At 40.4% G+C, this 20,675-nt stretch overlaps 2 protein-coding genes and 1 non-coding gene across 5 annotated transcripts in view; 2 read left to right on the top strand and 1 right to left on the bottom strand.

The window, feature by feature from the left end:
• The window catches only part of PALS1 (protein associated with LIN7 1, MAGUK p55 family member), a 96,498-nt gene extending 93,320 nt beyond the window's left edge, over nucleotides 1–3,178 (top strand). For all 3 annotated transcript variants that reach the window (XM_066342453.1, XM_066342451.1, XM_066342452.1), the window contains one exon: nucleotides 1,842–3,178. In XM_066342453.1, coding sequence (XP_066198550.1) covers nucleotides 1,842–2,018 — 177 coding nt within the window. In that variant the 3' untranslated portion in view covers nucleotides 2,019–3,178. The remainder of the gene's footprint in view (nucleotides 1–1,841) is intronic.
• On the top strand, nucleotides 926–1,062 carry LOC136377877 (small nucleolar RNA SNORA66). The gene has a single exon (XR_010746492.1). It is a non-coding gene; the product is annotated as a small nucleolar RNA SNORA66 (small nucleolar RNA).
• Nucleotides 3,179–4,753: 1,575 nt separating the features above from the next.
• ATP6V1D (ATPase H+ transporting V1 subunit D) lies at nucleotides 4,754–20,562 on the bottom strand. The gene is made up of 9 exons (XM_066342455.1): nucleotides 20,384–20,562; nucleotides 15,715–15,832; nucleotides 12,750–12,829; nucleotides 10,762–10,829; nucleotides 10,091–10,135; nucleotides 7,923–8,026; nucleotides 7,452–7,518; nucleotides 6,322–6,400; nucleotides 4,754–5,442 (listed from the first exon to the last, which is right to left on the bottom strand). Exons 1-9 carry the CDS (start codon nucleotides 20,422–20,424, stop codon nucleotides 5,301–5,303), a joined length of 744 nt encoding a protein of 247 aa, XP_066198552.1. The 5' UTR covers nucleotides 20,425–20,562; the 3' UTR covers nucleotides 4,754–5,300.
• Between the last annotated feature and the right edge of the window lie 113 nt (nucleotides 20,563–20,675).

Genomic DNA, 20,675 nt, shown 5'->3' with positions numbered 1-20,675 from the left:
AGGTGGGTTGGATATTCATGTGACCCTATGTGGGGTCATTTGTGGGGCTTAACATTTACATTTCAACTCTGGTACCACAAAGTTTAGATTCTATTTTGAGTTCTGGAATGTTCTTTGAATAAGCTTTGAATGAGCTTTGAATAGACATGAGTTTCAGCAAGAATGTCAGTGTGCTCAGTGACAGCAGTGTAGCTAGTGCCTGTTAGGGAACAAAGGGCTCTGTGTGCGGAGCCAGACGCACAGCATTCCACCCGCGAAGCAGAGCGCACAGGGGAGAGCGCCTCAGGGCGGCCGGAGCTCCACTTGTTCGGTTTCCTGCTCTTACACAGTTCAGCAGCTGAGTGATACCAGTCATTTTGTATTGTGGACCCAATATAGTATTGTTATGTGACTTTTATAGCTGAGACATATGGACTTGAGGTTAATTAGTTCTCTTTATTGACAGGGTGGCCCTCGAGGCAGTTTCACTTTCTTGAATTGTGCCTGGTGATCAGGCACACAGCCTTGCCACCTGCTTGCCTGTGTGAAGCAGTTGTTTCCCTCGCACAGTATTTTAAAGTAGCTTGCTTTATATCGTTTTCTAAACTGCTTAGGATGCTTTTTGCATCTTAAAGATGTTTGTATGTTGAAAAAAAAAAGAGTTGCAATTTAACATACCAAGCTGAGTATTTCCCAAAGAATATATGATATATTTATATAATATGTATTATATATATAGATATAGATATATATACAGTTGACTCTTAAACAATGGGGTTTAAGGATGCTGACCTCTGTGCAGTCAAGAATCCCATTTAAGTTTTGACTCCCCCAAAACATTAAGTTAATAAATGCCCTTGGTATCTGCAGGGGATTGGTTTCAGGACCCCTCACCGATACCAAAATCTGCAGGTGCTCAAGTCCCCTATATAAAATGGTGTAAGTTGTGCAAACTCGATCACTAATGCTGCATAGTGTTACAGAAGTGAGAGGGACCAGGCTTGCTTAAGTAATTGTGGTAATAGAAATAAATGTCTTCGCCTCAGAAGCTCCTGAGGTGGTCCATTCTAACCTAGTGCAACATAAAAAATGGATGAATGAGGGAGAGAGAGAGAAAAGAGGAGGAGGGAGGGAGGGGGGGAGGGAACGGGAAAGGAGAGAGGGAGGGAGAGAAGGAAAGGAAGGAAAGAATGAAAGAGAGAAAGAAAGAGGAAGGGAGGGAGGGAAAAGAAATGGTTTCATCAGTGCATACTTCCACATCCACGGACTCCCAACTGAAGTTCGAAAAGGTACAGATATTTTCTTGAAAAACTGTATGTAAGTGGGCCTGTGCAGTTCAAACCTGTGTTGTTCAAGGGTCAGCTGTATATGATTTTTAAATCTAGGGTTGATCAGCAGTGTTGTTATTAAAAAGATACCCATTGCATCGATCCTTTGCTTTCCCAGTGATGTCTGCATTGCCTGAGTTTGCAGTAGACAGAACGGGTCTAAGAGCCGCCACCCTTGCTCCAGCCAGAGAAGTTCACTCTGTTCTTTTTAGGAAGAGGTTATGAAGCTCTAAAATATTTAAAAATGAATGTCTGTGGGGAACTCAAAGTTGACTTTTGTCTTGTGGGTGTGGTAAGACAGAAATATATGAAAACCTAAATCGCAGTATAAACAGATTATATTGAATCCCAAATGAGTCACAGTATGAATCCTGAAGATGCCAGAGCACAGGAGAGCACTGTGGCAGTGACAAGGTGAATATTTTGAGAGAAGGAAAGCAGTGTAAGGTTATTTCTTGTTCTTCGGCCATCTCTGATGCATATATTTTGGTAAAGAATGGAGTTAACCTCACAGTGTTTATCTGCTCTTTACAGCCAGAAGAGTTGAGGGAAATCATTGAGAAAACTAGAGAGATGGAGCAGAACAACGGCCACTACTTTGACACGGCAATTGTGAATTCAGACCTCGATAAAGCCTACCAGGAATTGCTTCGGTTAATTAACAAACTTGATACTGAACCTCAGTGGGTGCCGTCCACTTGGCTGAGGTGAAGGAAACACCCATTCTGTGGCATGAGTGGACTTGATCTGGCACACTGCTAGGAGGTAAACCTGATACTCGAGGCTGTGACGGTAAGGTGGCAGGTGACCAAGACCTGTCCTTAGGTCTCAGCTGAGAAGAAACCCCCTCGGTAAATTGTGTACAGCAGTCTCTATGCTCCATGGCTTCCTATTCTTGCCTCATTGGGGGATTCTAAATGGAGGCTTTCAACAGATCAGTTCCATTTTATTCATGTAAAAACTTTTTTCCACCTAAATCTTTTCTGCCTAGTGGTATTTCCATAAAAAATGTGTGTGTGTGTACACAACAGTCGTGTCTCACATAGTTATAAATGATGTTATTTAACAGTTAACTTAAATGACTTCATGGGGATGGGGGGGGGTAGGGACTGTACTTCTGTGTACTGAGCTTTATTTGGTTAGAAAACTGGTTTGGTCATCAGAAATACTTTAAAAAAATTTATGTGTTGAAAGTATAATATACACACCAGATTTCAAGAACTTATTACAAAAAATATATTAAATATTGTTTATAGTGATTTAAAAAAAATTAAGGTGTCATTTTGGTGTGGAGCTACTCTGTTAGCCTTGAAATCATTTATATGTCTTTTAATTCTTGAAAAACATTCCACTAGAAGCACCAATTTTTAGCTCAAACTTTATGGATTGGACTTCACTGCACACAGCAGATTCTGGTCTAGTTAAATGTACACAACATGCAGATCTTGTTAAAGATAAGATTTTCTGATTTTTTTCCCTTAAATTGTCACAACTGATATGATAATCTTGCTTCCTTTCTCTGATCTGCATAGCACAACAGAATGTATATCACATTTTTATGAATGGCAGATGTTCATGTAAGCTGTGTTGACTGTTATCATGATGTAAAGTTTTTTATATATGAGAGGACACAGCACATTTGACAGTTTTTGCATTTTTATATAGGATCACAGTATAACTTGACTGTGCTATACATAGGTAATAAACTGGAATTCTGTGGTGAAGATAGCTGCTGTACTGTATACTAATATTTAATACATTGACAAATGGTCACTGATCACACTTGTCAGCATTGGACTAAAATTCTGAGGAAAATACTATGACAATTGACTTTGAGATCAGAGGGAAAGATGACCTGAAAGTCATTTGAACATTTTAGGAAAAATGGGTGGGGAGCATTAGCATATATAAAGAGGTTTTTTTATCCTAACAAGTTCTGCAAGTAAATGCAATGGCTTGCTAAATCATAAATGTTTAAGCTAATGGGATTTTCACACTGGCATGGAAAGTTAATTTGTCATCTTTTCAAGCCTTTAGGGATGGTGTGATGTGTGACAAACAACCTCAAATGTGAATGTCTTCATTTTTATGATGACTTTAGCTACCGCATTTCCTATTCTCAAAGCTAAACACTGGAATAATATTGAATTGTCACTTAATTTAACGTAAGCAGTTGTTTTTAATGAGTAGTCTGTCTCAGTGTCATGTATATATATTTCTTCTACATAATTTTATTTGAACAAATATAGACCATTTGAGTTGCCTTTTTCTGTTCAAGTTTGCATGGCCTTGAAGTTGACTGTGGCGTCTTACGTGGAAATAATTTCAAGATAACGTTCGTTAGGAAGAAAGTAACATTCCTGGCGAAAGGAAGGCAGGCTATACATGCTATCTCTTCAGGTGACAGTGCAAAACTCACCCTGATTTTCAATGGAAGGAACACAAAAAATAAGGAATACAAGCACTTGCAGTTTACTTTCTCCTCAGGAATGAGCAGTAGTCTATGGTAGATGTGGCATTCTTTGAGCAGCTTATAACTGACAACTGTTTTCAACTCGGAGATCTAAAGTGTTGGCGGTGTGAATTATGTGAGATGAGAGCTCAGCAGTGTCAGTGTGGCTGTTGCCCCATTCCAAGTGAGCCTCAGACCACAGAGCCACACTGGGCCATGTGCTAAGACTCAGGTAGGACGTCTAAGGGGACAGATATTTTGGGGGTCAAGAAGTCTTACAGTTCTTTCCCCATCAGCAATGACAGAAGGATAGAAATGTTTGTCCCAGTGAATATGGATGTGCTGATATTCAACACAGTCCCTAAACACGGTGAACACTGAGTTGTTGCTGATGTCCCTGAAAGATAGTGGAAAACCTTGCCGTACACCTGGCTGTCAAGCCGCTGTGGCCAGTTCCATTTCCTGTCCCTCTGTGGTTGATTGGAGACCCCAGTGGGGGAGGCGTCCTTAACCATTTATAGGAATGATACCAATAGCTAATCAAATGCACATGTTAGTTAGTTCAAATAAGGAAATGTCTTCCTTTAGTAAATTTTCTTAAGTCAGAACAAACAGAAAGGAAAATAGTGTTTTAAAGACTAATCCAGACTTGCTTTCTATGAAAATCTAATGTCTGGATTTGTTTTCTTCTTTTCTCAAGCCTAAGGAATAAGTATTGATGAGGAATAATTTGAATGTAACTTTGTGAATGTGTGTGGAAAATATGAACCAGGGGTTTAGCCTTACTAAGGTAACGTTTCTGACATGTATTGTTAGTCCTGTGTACTCTCCTATATCTGCACTCTGTTATTTTGAGATGTCATACTGCACACTGTATTGTAAAAATAAAAGTAAAATTATATTTCAAATAAAAAAATGTCACTGAGTACTCTCTCCTGCTGTATTTATAGCCTCTGCCATTCAAGGTTTCAGCATATCTAATGACCAGTCAGTCTGTCTTCAAGTTCATTTTATTGTTTACACCATAATCACATTCAAATTGGCAAAACTGTTCCGTGACAGACAAAACAGAGACAGACCTGCCATGCAAAGTAAGATGCGTGAAGGCTTTCACAGAGCTGGAGACGTGCCACAGTAGCACTAGGAAGGCTGTGGTGGCTCAGACCACAGCGCCAGGGTGTGCGCGTGGGTAGGACCAAACGCTCCCGCAGTCGCTGGCCTGAGACCACTGCTGGTTCCTAGGGGGATTTCCTAATATGCTAGGTAAGCTGGTCACTTCTAACACAGATGTAAATAGAGCAGGTGACACTTCTGCAGAATAAATTACAAATTCCTGGGCAGGTTCTCTAAATCTCATCTGTGATAAATGGTTATTAAATTGGGATTCTGCAAAGGTAATCCCATAAATGGACATCGAGGGAAATTTTACAACCAATGAAATTCTTAGGCCAGAAAATAAACAGCCACACAAACCAAACCTGCACACAGTGAACTAAAATGGTGCTTTGTTAGGACTTCTGAAAGAACCAGAGCAGGAGAGATTATTCAAACAGAAGGTCCTCATCCTTCTCCTCAGCCAGAAGGTTGGCTGGCTCCTGCACCTCCCCCGACGCCCTCCGCTGCTCTAACTCCTTCTCAGATTTTTCCTTGAGAATCTTCTTCTTCTCCTGTATTTTCTTTAACCTGTGAAATAAAGGATTTTTCTAAATGCCAATTCAGTACTAAGATTTGTTTTCTTCTAGTTTTGTAACAAGGATAATAAACTAGAACAAATTTTGGCTTTAATTTCTATTTTAGTAATTTATAGCCCATTAAAAAGGGATTGGAGGTAGACTACAAATATTTTAAGCTAATAACTGATTTCAAAAGCGCCTGTCCCAAGGTGAATAAACTTTGCTATCCATTCCCTAATAATGGAACAGATTTTGAGCATTCAGACGTTTACTAAAATTTTGGATCACCACAACTTTGTCAATGAAGCAGAAACTAAGTAGCCTTTGATAATTAAGATTATTGATCATACTCAGATGCTATTCAAGGTTCAAGTCAGCATGTCTTACCTGAATGTGCCTGCTTTCACCTGTCTCCCGTTTCTCGGAGTCTGGCACACTGACCCGTGTACACCACATATTCAGTATTTACTGTCCCTCCCAGCTCTAATGTTCATAACCGGTTATGTACGTGCACCAAGTCTCTCCCAGTACTGCGCTAATTCTCTAATGGTCCAGTTGACACTATTACGTCATATCCTCTTTTCATGGAAGACATTCAACATGCAGTACGTACTGGTTGATTAAGTCTGTTTTTATGTGGGAGACACCCAGTTTAAATCACTGTTTCACTTTTCAAAATAATCAAGTTTGTTAATAGTCTCCTCTGACCAAAGTTTTAGAGATACCATAGATGTCTTCACAGCCTTTAGCAATATTATTTCTTGTTTCATCTGTATTAGAATAAAATACAAGCTGTGCTAATTCTAAAGAGCATAAGCTAATGCGTCCACAAACAGTCTTTGGATTATGGAAGACAGAAAGTGGTCGGTAATTGCCAATTCCAACAAACCTATAGAACTCTTCTCGCTCTCTCTCATCCAGCTCTGTGATGATGTAAGCAAGGGTACGTTCAATCCGGGGAATGATGACTAGGGTTTAAAAAAATACACACACGTGAGAACTTCAAACCTTTTTTCAAACTGCCAGTGCTCCTTTGTATATCACTTATTTTCTGTAATTATAAAGTCAATGTATGTACATTTAATGCAGAAAACTTAGAAAACAAAAACATAAAAAGAAACAAAATGAAGTATAATCCAACCACCCAAAAGTAACTATTACAAGTATTTGGTATATGCCCTAGTGTCTTTTCTGTGGACAGATAACACTGGACCATGATACATATGACACTGAATTTATATGACCACAGAATGCAGTAAACCGAGTTTTGAGTCAGTCTAAGGTTCTAGTTTACATAAAATTTGCCTATTCTGCTTCTAGAATGTGAACTCAAGATTTGGAACTATTACCTCATCCATTTTGTTTTGCTTGCAATACAGTGTACGAGGGCTGCCACTAGCCAGCAGTCAGGAAATGTGTTTTAAGTTTTAAAAAATGCAGTAAAAAGGAAAAAGAAAAGAATTTTAAGTGAGGTAACTACCTCTTAACAGTAATAGAGCCCAAGCAAAATAATTTCTTTGCTATTCAAATTTTGCTCCTTTATTACCTTAAAATGGGAAAAATGTTCCTTTAATGAAAACTGAGTTTCTTAAGCAAAAATACTAAGCAGTCTTAATTGTTAAATAATGAGAGAGATGGAAAATAATGCATCTTGGTTTGTTTTCAGAAACCAAGGACATAAGCCTAAGGGAGAAGGATTTCAAGGTAAATGTTTAATGTGTTCAAAAATGTATCATTCACTCAATCATTGGAAAGAACTAAAGAAAACACAAGAACTCTTGAGAAATCGTCTTTACCCTTTATTCATGTGTTACCAGTAATGATCAAAATTTTTCATAATTTTGAGCTCACCTATCTCATCTAACCCCCTTCTGTGAAAGCACCTAACACTTCACTGCTCTCTGACTCACTGCGCTGCCCCCACTGCCGTGGGCAGTGTTTTGCCACCTGGCAGGCAGTGCCTGGTCCCGGCAGGTGTGTAACAGGGACGAACAAAGAGCCTCAGCAGCTTGCACTCACCGTGTTCAATGGCATTTACACGCCTGTTGGTTATCTTAATAGCATCATCCAAAGTAACAAAGGAAGTCTAAAATAAAAGGACAAATAATAAGTACGGAGACTCCCTAAGCGTGTCCTCCTCACTGTGGCTCCACTCAGACAGCACTTGTAGAGAATATTTGGAAACCAAGACTACTCCTTTCCAACATGTTAAAAAAGCGTGGCTTTCATGCATAAACCATGTTACATTTGCATTTAAATCTAGCATTGACTGTAGCTGTTCTCATCCAGTAGAGTGAAACTACACCACTGCACATTCTGTTCATAACAAAAGTTTGGACAAGAGTGCAGAAGCCACCATTTCAGAAATCGACACATCTCTGGCTTGTCTCACAGAAGGTCATGAGAACAGAAAACCAAGTAGAGTGTGCCAAGTCAAGAACCGAGTCTCCCACACTAAATACAAGAAACCAGGGGCAGTTCTCTACCTACCTGCAGTGAGGCGAGTTCCACCAGCAGTTCCACTGCTTTGGCATAATTCCTCTTTAATTTAGCCAACTGTTCCCCACCTCTGGCTAAACCAGTCAGTTCATAACCTGGAAGAACCAGTCAGACAACATTTGTAATTACAGAATAATAATCTTCCCCTAAAATTCCCCAAAAGAAGATAAATCAGAACAATGTCAGAATAGAAAAACAAATCCCCTATCACTGTTAAATGCAAACACGAAGTGCCCATCTCTCTAAGCCAGTGATTCTCAAAGTGTGAGCCCTAGAAGATTTCCAGGTGTGCCCTATGGTATTCCAGAGAAATAGGTAGCTATTGGGGACCAAAAAACCAACAGGGTTTTTGGAGTTTAGATTTTTGGGGGACAGAAGTGTGGGGAATTGGCTGTAAGCTGACAGCCTGCCCAACCCCCCACCTCACTTGCCTGATTAGGTTGCAAAAGGCTGTTAAGCTGTGGTGCTGGATTGTTTACACTACCCCCCATGTTCCCCGGAAAGACTGGAGGCAAGTTTCTTCTGTCCTTTGTTTGGTGTAAAGTTAAGATGATATGTATGGTGGGGGTTTTCTGCACTCAACACAAGCATAAAAAGAGAGGAATTCTTCAATGTATTGACGAGGAAATGAGAGTTTGCCTTTTAAATATATCCCCAAACATTGAAGAAATCGCTAGGACACATCAGGCTCATGTTTCTCATAAACATAAGAATGAAAAAACTTAAAACATTCATGCCGGGACCTGCCAAATTTACTAAATCGTACTAAGAATGTATCTATATATATAAAAGATAACTTTTTTATTATTTTTGTAATTTTTAACCCCTCTTTTTTACAAATTCTAAAAAGCATAACAAAAAATAAAAATATTTTTAAATGTCAGAATAAATTTAATTTTGTCATATTTATTTCATTTAATTACCATAAAAGCATGCTTGGACTTTATTTTTTTTCTTTAATATTTGACTTAATTATTATAACATATTTCTCAGAAATTTGTATATAGTGTGCCTACAATTATTTGTAGGATTTTTTTTTTTTTTTTTTTTTTGTATTTTTCTGAAGCTGGAAACGGGGAGAGACAGTCAGACAGACTCCCGCATGCGCCCGACCGGGATCCACCCGGCACGCCCACCAGGGGCGATGCTCTGCCCCTCTGCCGAGACCAGAGCCACTCTAGCGCCTGGGCAGAGGCCAAGGAGCCATCCCCAGCGCCCGGGCCATCTTTGCTCCAATGGAGCCTTGGCTGCGGGAGGGGAAGAGAGAGACAGAGAGGAAGGAGGGGGGGTGAAGCAAATGGGCGCTTCTCCTATGTGCCCTGGCCGGGAATCGAACCCGGGTCCCCCGCAAGCCAGGCCGACGCTCTACCGCTGAGCCAACTGGCCAGGGCCTATTTGTAGGATTTTAAATGCACCCTAACTTCAAAAAGTTTGAGAACCACTGCTCTAAACGCATAGGACATGATGCTGAATTGTTTTCCACAAGGATACTATTCTTACTACGGAGGTTTCTAACCAACCCTCACTTAACCAGATTGTTGGAGTAACCAACATGCACCATTCAGTCTGTTAACAGGTGGCTCTCCAGAATGCTCTGCTGCTTTATTCGAGCTATACTAAGTATTTTATGTGAACTAATGAAAGTGCCAAAGTAAGAAGACTGTTGTTTCTATTTTTAAAAATACTACTTTTGACAAACACAGTAAAGATGTTTACTACTACAAAAATGCTGTCAAATTAGGAAAAAGTGAGACTATAAAAATCTGGAAGATTCAGCATTATGATTATGTCACAATGTCCTAGATCTTATTCTACTTTAAAGAGACCCAAACTGGAAATGATAAACAATGCATTATGGGTGTGGTTTATGCAAAAACAACAACATGAAAGCCTAATCACAGTAGATTCATATGCAAAGAAAGACCATGAGCTTATATTTTTAAAATGTTAAATGACTACATTCATCTATTTCTAGGTTGAAATAAAATATTTTAAGACATATACAATGTTTAATGACTCCCTGCCATACACTTTGGTTAACTCACTGACTCCTGTCCTGACTGTATTAGATAAGGCTCTAACCTCAAACTCAATCTAGCACCATGTCCCAGAACAAGGTTCATTTAAAGAGGAATTAGAACCCAGAGAGACACACTTACTGTCAGTTCCTTCATGGTAATGTTCAAACACTGGCAAAGTAACACCTGTTAAACACAGAAAAAAGTCAACAGATTGTCTGGAATTATAACTAGTCTCAAGGAATGAATTTAGGAACGTGCCTTAAGTGTTCAGTCCATTCAAAGGTTAAATCAGCCTAAGTAATAAAGGGACCTAATTGTTACAGTGGGGTTTTTTCCCTTTCAACTCTGAGGTATACTTAATATACAAAAAAAATTACACATATTTAATATATACATTTCAATGGGTTTAGACATACACATACATCCATAATACCATCATCAAAATTAAGGTACAAAACATCCATCATCTCCAAAAGATTGTTTGTGTCCCTTTTCCTCTGTATGTGTGTGTGCGCACACGCACGCAACATGAGAACTATCTTCGTAAGTTTCTAAGTGCACAACAGCCTATTACTCCATCGGCACTATCCAGTACAGCACATCTCTAGAATGTATTCATCCTGTACAACCCTGTTCCTGAGCCCCAACCCACTGTAACCACCAGTTACAGTGGGTTTAACACGTAAAGCCAATAAACTTGTTCTAAGTAGAAAAGATTAACTGGGATATCAACATCTTGCTGTACAAACAGATTAATTTTAAAATGTCACCTTTTCTCCCCCAAGGGTTCTAAAAGGTTGAAAAGTTACCTGCTACGTTATCTTTCTTCGCACGAATCTTCACTTGGGCTTTATTGACATTTTGGATAACCGTGGTGCTGCAGGGGGAAAGGCCTGGGTTTAGTGCAGTTATGAGAGAGAGAAATAAACCTACAGGGACCCACTGGGTAAAGTTAACAAGAGGGAGATGTTACAATTATGTTTTAATAGTTGTCTTCTTCCAGAAAAAGAGAAAAACCACTGCTTCCAGAGGAGGGCCTCAGAGAGCACAGAATGAACAACATTCAAAAAATTAGCCGTAAGAGAATAATAAAAGAATGACTTTAAAGTGCACGGACTGCTTAAATTTTCAGACATTGGAATTTTCATCCTGCTAATGTAATTTAGAGAAAACTTTCCTTCTTTTTAGGTTTGCTGTTCAAGCCTTCTCAGTTTGGCTAAGCAGGAGTACAATTCCTTTCCCCTAGAGCAGGGGTCCCCAAACTTTTTACACAGGGGGCCAGTTCACTGTCCCTCAGACCATTGGAGGGCCGGACTATAAAAAAAACCTATGAACAAATCCCTATGCACACTGCACATATCTTATTTTAAAGTAAAAAAAAACAAAACGGGAACAAATACAATATTTAAAATAAAGAAGTAAATTTAAATCAAGAAACTGACCAGTATTTCAATGAGAACTATGGGCCAGCTTTTGGCTAATGAGATGGTGGTGCCCCTTCCGGAGGTGCGGCGGGGCCAGATAAATGGCCTCAGGGGGCCACATGTGGCCCACGGCCGTAGTTTGGGGACCCCTGCCCTAGAGCTTCCTCTAACTGCCACCTGGCTTTGCCTGACTACTCATTGTTATCAAGAAGTGTTCTCCCCATAGCTACCCGAAAAGATGCACATACCACTCACACCCCTGCCTCCCTCCCTGTGCTGGAATAGTCCGTGCAAGCCGTTATCCTACCAACACTGGCAAACAGTCTACTGCCCCTCAGCTGTCAGACCCACCCACCAGGCAATGCTCTTAGAGAAAAAAACTAAGAATGACTAAAATCAAAACCCCTGAAAATAACTTGCACCTCTTCCCCTTAATAGCCATTTGACTCGGGAAGACACCAAACTTACATTGAGAGTAAATGCTTCCCTGGTATAACAACAGGCTTATTTGGGGAATCACATAACATGTAAATAAGCAAAACCCTTTTGTAAAGCAATAGCTAAACCATTTTGTATGCTTTGTAAAGCAGATATCAACATGACAAAAGCCATAAAATTCATGCCCTTTAAACCAGTGGTCCCCAACCTTTTTTGGGCCACAGACTGGTTTAATGTCAGAAAATATTTTCACTGACCGGCCTTTAGGATGGGACGGATAAATGTATCACGTGACTGAGACAAGCGTCAAGAGTGAGTCTTAGACAGATATAACAGAGGGAATCTGGTCACTTTTTAAAAATAAAACATCGTTCAGACTTAAATATAAATGAAACGGAAATAATGTAAGTTATTTATTCTTTCTCTGCAGACCGGTACCAAATGGCCCACGGACCAGTACTGGTCCGCGGCCTGGGGGTTGGGGACCACTGCTTTAAACAACCAATTCCACCCTCAAAAATTTATATTAAGGAAATGAATTCAATAGGAACAAAAATACATATGCATGAAGACATTCATGGTACCTTGTCTAATATTCCAAAAATATGAAAATCACCCAAAGGTCCACCATTAAGAGAAAAGCTTAATAAATGATGGTATGTCCAGAGAACCAGTGTGCAGCTAAGTGAAAATAAGGAGAAATGTTTAGTACAATGTTAAATGAAAAGGAACTATAAGATATTAAATATCCTGGGCCTGCAACCACGTAACAGATTCAGGTGGACAGTAATAAAGAAGGTGCTGTTCGAGCAATGGCATTAAAAGTGTCATTATTACTAGTATATCAGTTGTCGTTAATGCTTACATCGTTTTCAATGGAATTATGAACATAAAAGCACTTTGATTTTTCAAAACTCCCCATTGAGTCTTCTTACCTGAAGTCCCCGGCTGTGAACTTGGCCTCAGCAAGTGAAAAGGCAGCTTCTCTCATCACTTCGCCCATCAACATTTTAGTCTGGAAAGGCATAAACCAATCCCCAATTCAACCAAGTTTATGACAAGGAAAAATCATATAATCGTGTTCCTTTAATAACCATCAGTCTTGTATGTCAAGTAAACATTGATTGATGATAAAATAAAACATTGATTTGATGATAAAATAAAAATCTCCAATTTTGCTTGAACAGTTTTGGTTATGGTCACTAACAATGTTGTAAAACCACGAGTTTTATAATTAAAAGATCAAAATAAAGATATTAAGAAATACAAAACTGAATCTTTACTGTAGGACAATACTATTTTTGAATGGGCCCATGATGATTTGCTCAAATTAATCTCCTAGATTCACTGCAGTGCAGTCAAAATCCTAATGGCATTGTGATTCTAAAATAAATCTGAAATATTTAACGTTTGAGAGTATCCAATAACTTTTTTTTTTTTTGTATTTTTCTGAAGTGAGAAGCAGGCAGACAGACTCCCCCATGTGCCCAACCGGCATCCACCCAGGGGCGATGCTCTGCCCATCTGGAGCATTGCCCTGTTGCAACTGGAGCCATTCTAGCACCTGAGGCAGAGGCCATGGAACCATCCTCAGCACCTGGGCCAACTTTGCTCCAGTGGAGCCTTGGCTGCAGGAGGGGAAGAGAGAGAGAGAGAGAAAGAAGAGGGGGGAAAGGTAGAGAAGCAGATGGGCGCTTCTCTTGTGTGCCCTGGCCGGGAATTAAACCTTGGACTTCCACATACTGGGCCGATACTCTACCACTGAGCCAAATGGCCAGGGCCTACTTTTTTTTGAAACAGAAGCATAACTGAGGCAGGTGGGTAGAGAGTTCCCTGACCAAGTATTAAAAATGTATAGCCACGATAAGGAAATAAATCTGGTACTCATACAGATAAGTCAATGAAATGAAATATTCAGAAACAGCTCAGGATTATACTGGAATTTAGTTAAAGAGACCATTCAACTGGCCATCCACTTACAAAATGATAAAGCTAAATCCCTAAAAATAAAGGTTTACTTAAAAAACTACAAAATAAAATATAGCAGAATATTTTTCTAATCTTTTCAGGCCTTCTTAAGCATTATACATAACCCAAAAGCTATATAAAGAAAAAGACTAACAGCCTGACCGGGTGGTGGCGCAGTGGATAGAGTGTCGGTCTGGGATGCGGAGGACCCAGGTTCGAGACCCTGAGGTCTCCAGCTTGAGCGTGGGCTCATCTGGTTTGAGCAAAGCTCACCAGCTTGGACCCAAGGTCGCTGGCTCGAGCAAGGGGTTACGCAGTCTGCTGAAGGCCCACGGTCAAGTCACATATGAGAAAGCAATCAATGAACACCTAAGGTGTCGCAACGAAAAACTAATGATTGATGCTTCTCATCTCTCTCTGTTCCTGTCTGTCTGTCCCTATCTATCCCTTTCTCTGACTCTCTCTCTGTCATTGTAAAAAAAAAAAAAAAAAGTAACAGATTTGACCCATAAAAGATTAAGATACCATTTTTAAGAAAGTTAGACTTGAAGGAAATAATTTTAGCATTTTATACACTAACTTGAATATACACAGAACTTCTACAAAAAAAATAAAAGAAGAAATTCACCAAGAAAACCAAATTATCAGTAAAGATGAAAAGATGGTCAACCTCACAAATAATCAAAAGTAGTACAAACTAAAATGAGCGCAACTTTAGCCCAATAGATTGGCAAAAATAAACACCCAATTAAGAAGATTTTAAGAAAACAGATCCTCACTAATCATTTGGTAGGAAAGTATATTAGTACAGCAATTTGGAGGGCAATTTGGCAGTTACCTATCAAACATTTAAATGATTCTTGAGATTCTAAGACTCTTGAGAGCTTGTTTGGAGGTTCTAGCAGGGGAGCGCAGCTACTCATACCCTTGACCGAAGAACGGTCCTCTATCAGGGAAGGTCGTCCTCTTCGAATAAGCGCACAGCTTCAGGAGGGAAGCACAGAGAGCAGTGAGGCAGGAAGAGGACACCCGCCATTCCAGCCAGATCAGCCGAATCAACCCTGGTGATCAATGGGGTGACAGATGTCACAGCCAGATCGCCCTCACATTCAAGATTCTAACACTCTTTTCCAGAGAAATGCGAGCATATATACACAGAAGGATTTAAGAGTACCCTCCTCCACAAAATGGTGAAACTACACATCCATCAACAAAGTAATGCTTCAACTCCATTATCCATGAGATGGAGTACCATGCAGCTATTATAAAGAATGAGACCCATCTATATTTATTGACGTAGAAAGCTGTCCATACTCTTCCGTGGAGTGAAGGAAGGGGGAGTGGGGCAGAAAGTATTATAGATATAGATATAAAATAGCTGCATGTTTGTTACTAAAAACATCTGTGTGTGGACATACAGCCACACATGATACTCTCGGTATATACTTTACAAAAGCAATCCTTGTGGTATGTGCTACCCAAGTGAGAGACTGAGAGATGAGGGAGAGGGGGAGAAGGGGAGGGAGAAAGGGAGGGAGTAGGGGAGGGAGAAGGGGAGAAGGGGAGGGGGAAGAGAGAGAGGGATGGCCTCCTCTCTGAAGAGACCAGAATGGCCAGAAGTTCCAGGAAAAGAGCAGTTCAGGCAGAAGAAACCTAACACAAAGCCCTGGAGGAGAATGTTAGGAAGATCGCAACACATAAGGTCAGAGGGGCAGGCCGGTCAGGTTAGATCAACTGGGGCTACCGGGCAAGAATAGGAGCTTGGGTTTTATTAAATGAACTAGGTGGAACTCATCATTCTGTAACGGTACTTTTACTTTTGAAAGAAAAATATTAAAATAACAGGAAAATTAAAATGGCAACAGCCGTGCTGGATTTTCCTTAGCTATTTCTAAGGTATTGTAAAGACTGTTCTAAGCAAGTTCATTCTACCTCTATGATCTTCTTTAGGATCTGTCGGAATCGTAGAGTTAAGGCATCAGATTTTTTCTTCAGGAGGTTTCGTCCTGTCTGTGCTCCTTTTAATCGAGCCTTCATAATGGTCTGTGCCCTATAGAAATGAAATGAAAGACATTCATTCCCATTGTTTAAAAGAAAAACACCTTCCCAATATAATGTTAAAATTATATTTTATTCTTTGATGTCTTCAGAGTAATATACAGCATTTATAGCAGCCAGGTTTAATTGGTTTCTCAGTAATGCAGATTGCCACCCTTGAGTGTTCCAGAGGTAAAAAGTTTATTTCTTTAAAACTGAAATAATGTTTTAATCAATACCTGGAATAAATGTTTACGAACTCATAATAAAATTTATCAGGAACACTATTTTTCGATACTAGCATCGTTTAAATACTTACTTGATTTGTAAATTAAAACTATTTCCATTCGAAAAGTATAAAGGATTTTTGTTTTATTGACTTCAGCGAGAGAGGAAGGGAGAGCAAGAGAGAGAGACAGGAGCATGGAGCCGTGCCTGTATGTGCCCTGACTGGGGATCGAACCAGCAGCCTCTGTGCTTCGGGTTGATGCTCTAACCAAATGAGCTATTTGGCCAAGGCATAAAGTTTTTATATCAAAGTTCACAATGCACTTACCTTCAGGAGAGCAACAATTCCACTCTGAGGAACTTATACTAAAGATTTATTCCAACATGTATACAAAACCATGTACAAGGTTAAGTGTTCCAGCATTAGTTCTCATACCAAATGGGGGCAAACAAGTTAATGTTCCATAAATTATGGTTCATTATACAATGGGATGATATGCAGTCATAAAAAAAAGAGGAAGGTAGATCTACATGTGCTCCCTAAATTACAGGGTATTAGCTATGCAAAGTAAGGAAGGATAAATATGCATTTATAGATAGAATAGACTAAAAAGCGTTCACTGAAACTGGTAACAGTTTCCTTTGGGAGATGTGGCTGACTGAAAAAAAAGATTTACTTTTAACTACCATATTCTTTTGTAGCTTTTGTATTTTATTTCACAACGTATTTTTCTACTAAAAGTGTGGTATAAAGTGTTTTGATATCATCAATCAAGACCCTACTACCAATCATTTTACTAATTTGTAGGTGACTTTACCTAACAAATGAATCTAACTTCGGGTAACTTATAAATGACATATATAAATAGACTCCTGAAAGACAATAAGCTACTCAAGTCTCCTTACCTCCTATTTCAATCTTTCCCATCAGAAACCCCAATACCAAAGTCAAAAAACCACCAGCAGATACATTTCTGTTCTTGCTATCGTGTGCCAGATAAAAGTTAATAGAAAACACGTGGGAAACAATATTCAACAACAGATTATCTAATTTAGATACTTAAAGTGATTTAAGGGGATATAATGTCATATGAATGGTGTTATAACCAACTGCATCATAGTGACTATTAATGGACCTTTTGGGTAAATTTTCAGATTACATGGAAATGTTTTACCAAAAGGCAAATGATACGGAGACAATTCTATAGCTGGAAGGAACTTTATTCATTTCCTGAAAGTTAGGAAAATGAGACTCAGAAAAATGACACAACTTTCCCAAGGTCAAAGAAAAAGCAGAGCAGGACTTGAACCAGATTTCTGAATCCAGTGACTTGCCCAAGGCTCAAACTCGGGCTAAAACCTAGGTCCACTGTGTCCCAGTTACATGGGGCGATGCCTCCCCTACAGATTATAAATAGCACCAAATGAACAGCTCTCTCGTATCTGTCAGGGGCTGACTTTGCACTGACTGGAGGTCTAACCAAGTGAAGCAGGTTCAGTTTCCTGCCTGAGCAGGACCTAACCACCCCAGTGTGTACATTTAAACATAACGGACTGTTGACACTAACCACCAGAATGTGGACTCAAAGAGTTGGATCACATTTAAGTCAGACTCCAAAAATGCAGACTCTGGCAATTTCATAATAAAAAGGCACACTTGTTGCCTGACCTGTGGTGGCGCAGTGGATAAAGCATCGACCTGGAATGCTGAGGTCGCCAGTTCGAAACCCTGGGCTTGCCTGGTCAAGGTACATATGGGAGTTGATGCTTCCTGTTCCTCCCCCCTTCTTTCTCTCTCTACTTTCTCTAAAATGAATAATTATTTTTTTTTAAAAAGGCACACTTGTTGATAAAATTGAATTTACCATGCTAATTTAAATTTCCTCTTAGGTAATGGCACCTCTGCAAAATAAGAAAACCTTTTACTCTTGACACCCAAAGTGACTTGCCCCGGCTTCCCGCCCTTGTAAGTATAACCTGGATTTAACTGATTTCTCTTGACTTCACATCCTTCATGCTTCTTTTGATTCTACCCTAAACTTGTTTTTCTCTCTGGTGCACAAGTGGGTGCCAGCTCCACTGTTCAGACTAACTGGAACTGTCTGAAACAGAAGTCACTAGTGTATTTTCTAGCCTAGCTCTTAAAAATACCTGTTTTTTCAAAAATTTGAGAGCTGCTCAGCCCTTTTAAAAAGGGTCTGACCTTCAGCTAGGATGATAACTTTGTTTCCACATGAATCAAAGACATCTGATTACATGACAAAGTACCTGGGGGAAAATATTTGTAGAGAAGCAGTTCTTCCCTGCACCTGATTTTCCTCCTAGAACAGCAAGCTGAGTGCCCTCAAATAGCAATTTCCCCCTTCTCAAACCTATCACATTCTTCTTGTCGAAGCCCAAAGAAGTCTATTTTCACCTTTTAAAATAAAAGAAACAAAACTGTTAACATTCTGACTACTAAGATAAACACAGCCAAACTTGAGCCGAAGCAGTGAAATCAGGCTTTACTCAGCAACCACCAAGGGGCAAGAGCTGAGCTCCCTTCTGATTTGTGCAGAGGTGACCCGGCATTTTAACGGAAGAATAGGGAGAGGAATAAGGGGACTCAACTAGAGTCAGGTAAGTAAAAAGACAAAGGACTGGTCAGTGGAGATACGATTGCACCAGCTGTGTCTGCCAGCTGGCAATTATGGAAGTTAGGATTCTAGCCTCACAGACATCCTTCCTGATGATTACATTTCAAAGAAATGGTTTTTAGGTCCTTGAGAAACATACCTCTAATCTGGAGAAGAGACATAAACAACTCAATGGGAAAATGAAGGATTCCTAATTGTAAGCCCTCAGTACATGCTCTAGGAAAGGAAGGTCAGGGATCTACCAGCAGGAGTTGGCGTTAGAACAGTCAACTCTCCTGGCAGCGCTGAGCTTTTCTCAGGCAGACATTTTAACGGGGGCTGGTGTCATGCTAGGAACACACAGCCTTAGGCTGCTGGAAGCTATGCTGGAGCTTGGCTGTCTCTCAATGTAGAGGTTTGGATAGTCGGTCATCAAGTGCTGAAAATTCTGCAGTTCTCCTTATCCCAGCACAGTTCTGGCCCTTACTGATTTCATTCACAAGCACTGCCTTTCTCCACAACTGACTTGATTCCCACCTAGTACAAACAGCTGTTACTTAAAGTAAAAAGCAATACACAAAAAGCCAAAACTTCATTTCACTGAGAGCTGGCAGAAATCTAGGTTTATGGTTTGAAAATAACTCTTTCATTTTCAGAGTCCTCAGATTCTCTGAGAAAAAAAGGCCAGGATGAAGAAAAACAACAGAATACTTACAAAAAGATCAGACTACAATAAAGATCTAAATGTCAGATTTTCTTCTCACTGAAAAAAAGAGGAAGAGGAAAAAAGGAAGAGAGGACAAATAATCTTTACTTTCCTCACTCACATAGTTAGGTACATTTGAGAAAACCTCAAAATTTTCTTTACAGACTGGCCAAAAACCTAGGGCGATGTGCTATTTCTCCTGCCAATGAAATTAGGCCAAAAGAGAAAGCCAGCCCAAAGCTGAGCAGATGCCAAAGCATGGGTTCATTCAAGGAACACTTTTTGTGGATTGTCTGTGGATTAATAATCGACACACTGTCATCCTGGAGAGAGCTCAAAGACCAGTGGGAAACATGTAAACAAATACGATCCACTTTACAGCGTGATGGATAACATTAACAGAGGACCAGGCAAGGCGCAATGGTGACAGTGCAAGGGGAGCGCCTCAGAAACTCAGGGATAACTTCCCACCGCAGGTAACATTTCACGGGATCCTGGAAAACGACTAAGGGGATCTAAGATCGAATCTGACGTCCACGTTAGGGTATTTCGATTCGACACCCAATTCGCCTTAGAAGTCTCTTCTATATGCTTCCCACTGCGGTAAACTTCCCTTCTCAATCCACTTATCAAACCTCGTTGGCTTGTCCATCTCTCCGCTAAACAGAGCTGTTAAAGCAGGAGTAGCGACGACTCGGTTATATAAATCCAGTGCCCGGTTCAACAGGGAGTGTGGAATGAATGGCTCGATTACTGAGTAGGCTCAGCGGACCTCCACACCAGCCAGCAGGCCGGGCGTCTGTTCTTAGGGGCTGGAAGCGCTGTTCGGTTCAAAGGAATGTGTGCGGGGCCGTCAAAGAGCCGTGCCCTGAACTCACGAAAAGAGACCGAGAGCGCGCAGGATCCGCCCAGGAAATAAGGAACCTGGCTGCCGGTCCGGGGGACGGAGGCACCGAGAATCCCGCCAGGCGTTCCTGAACCTGATGAGGGCTGCTGGTCCCATTCTTTTACTTACATTCGTGAGGGAAAGACTTCAATTCGGTCTTTGCCCGACATCCTGACGATTACTGTCCGGCTCGGATTCCCGGCCGAGTAATCGCGGCTACTACAGACCCAACCACAGTATCTTCCTCTACTGGAGTCAGCTGGTCGTGTCACTTGACCCGCCCCCCTTTCCTCGCGTTGCTAAGAGGCCGCAAGGATACTCATTCTCCACTTCCGCTTCCTGTTGGCTGGGGGCGGATAGAGGGCTGTGGGCAGGCGGAAGGGGCGGGCGTGAAGATAACGATGCCCGGATGATGAGGCGC

The sequence above is a fragment of the Saccopteryx leptura genome, chromosome 6 (genome assembly GCF_036850995.1).
Source record: "Saccopteryx leptura isolate mSacLep1 chromosome 6, mSacLep1_pri_phased_curated, whole genome shotgun sequence".
In the NCBI taxonomy this organism is placed as follows: Eukaryota; Metazoa; Chordata; class Mammalia; order Chiroptera; family Emballonuridae; genus Saccopteryx; species Saccopteryx leptura.
This window is presented reverse-complemented; position numbering and strand designations above follow the sequence as displayed.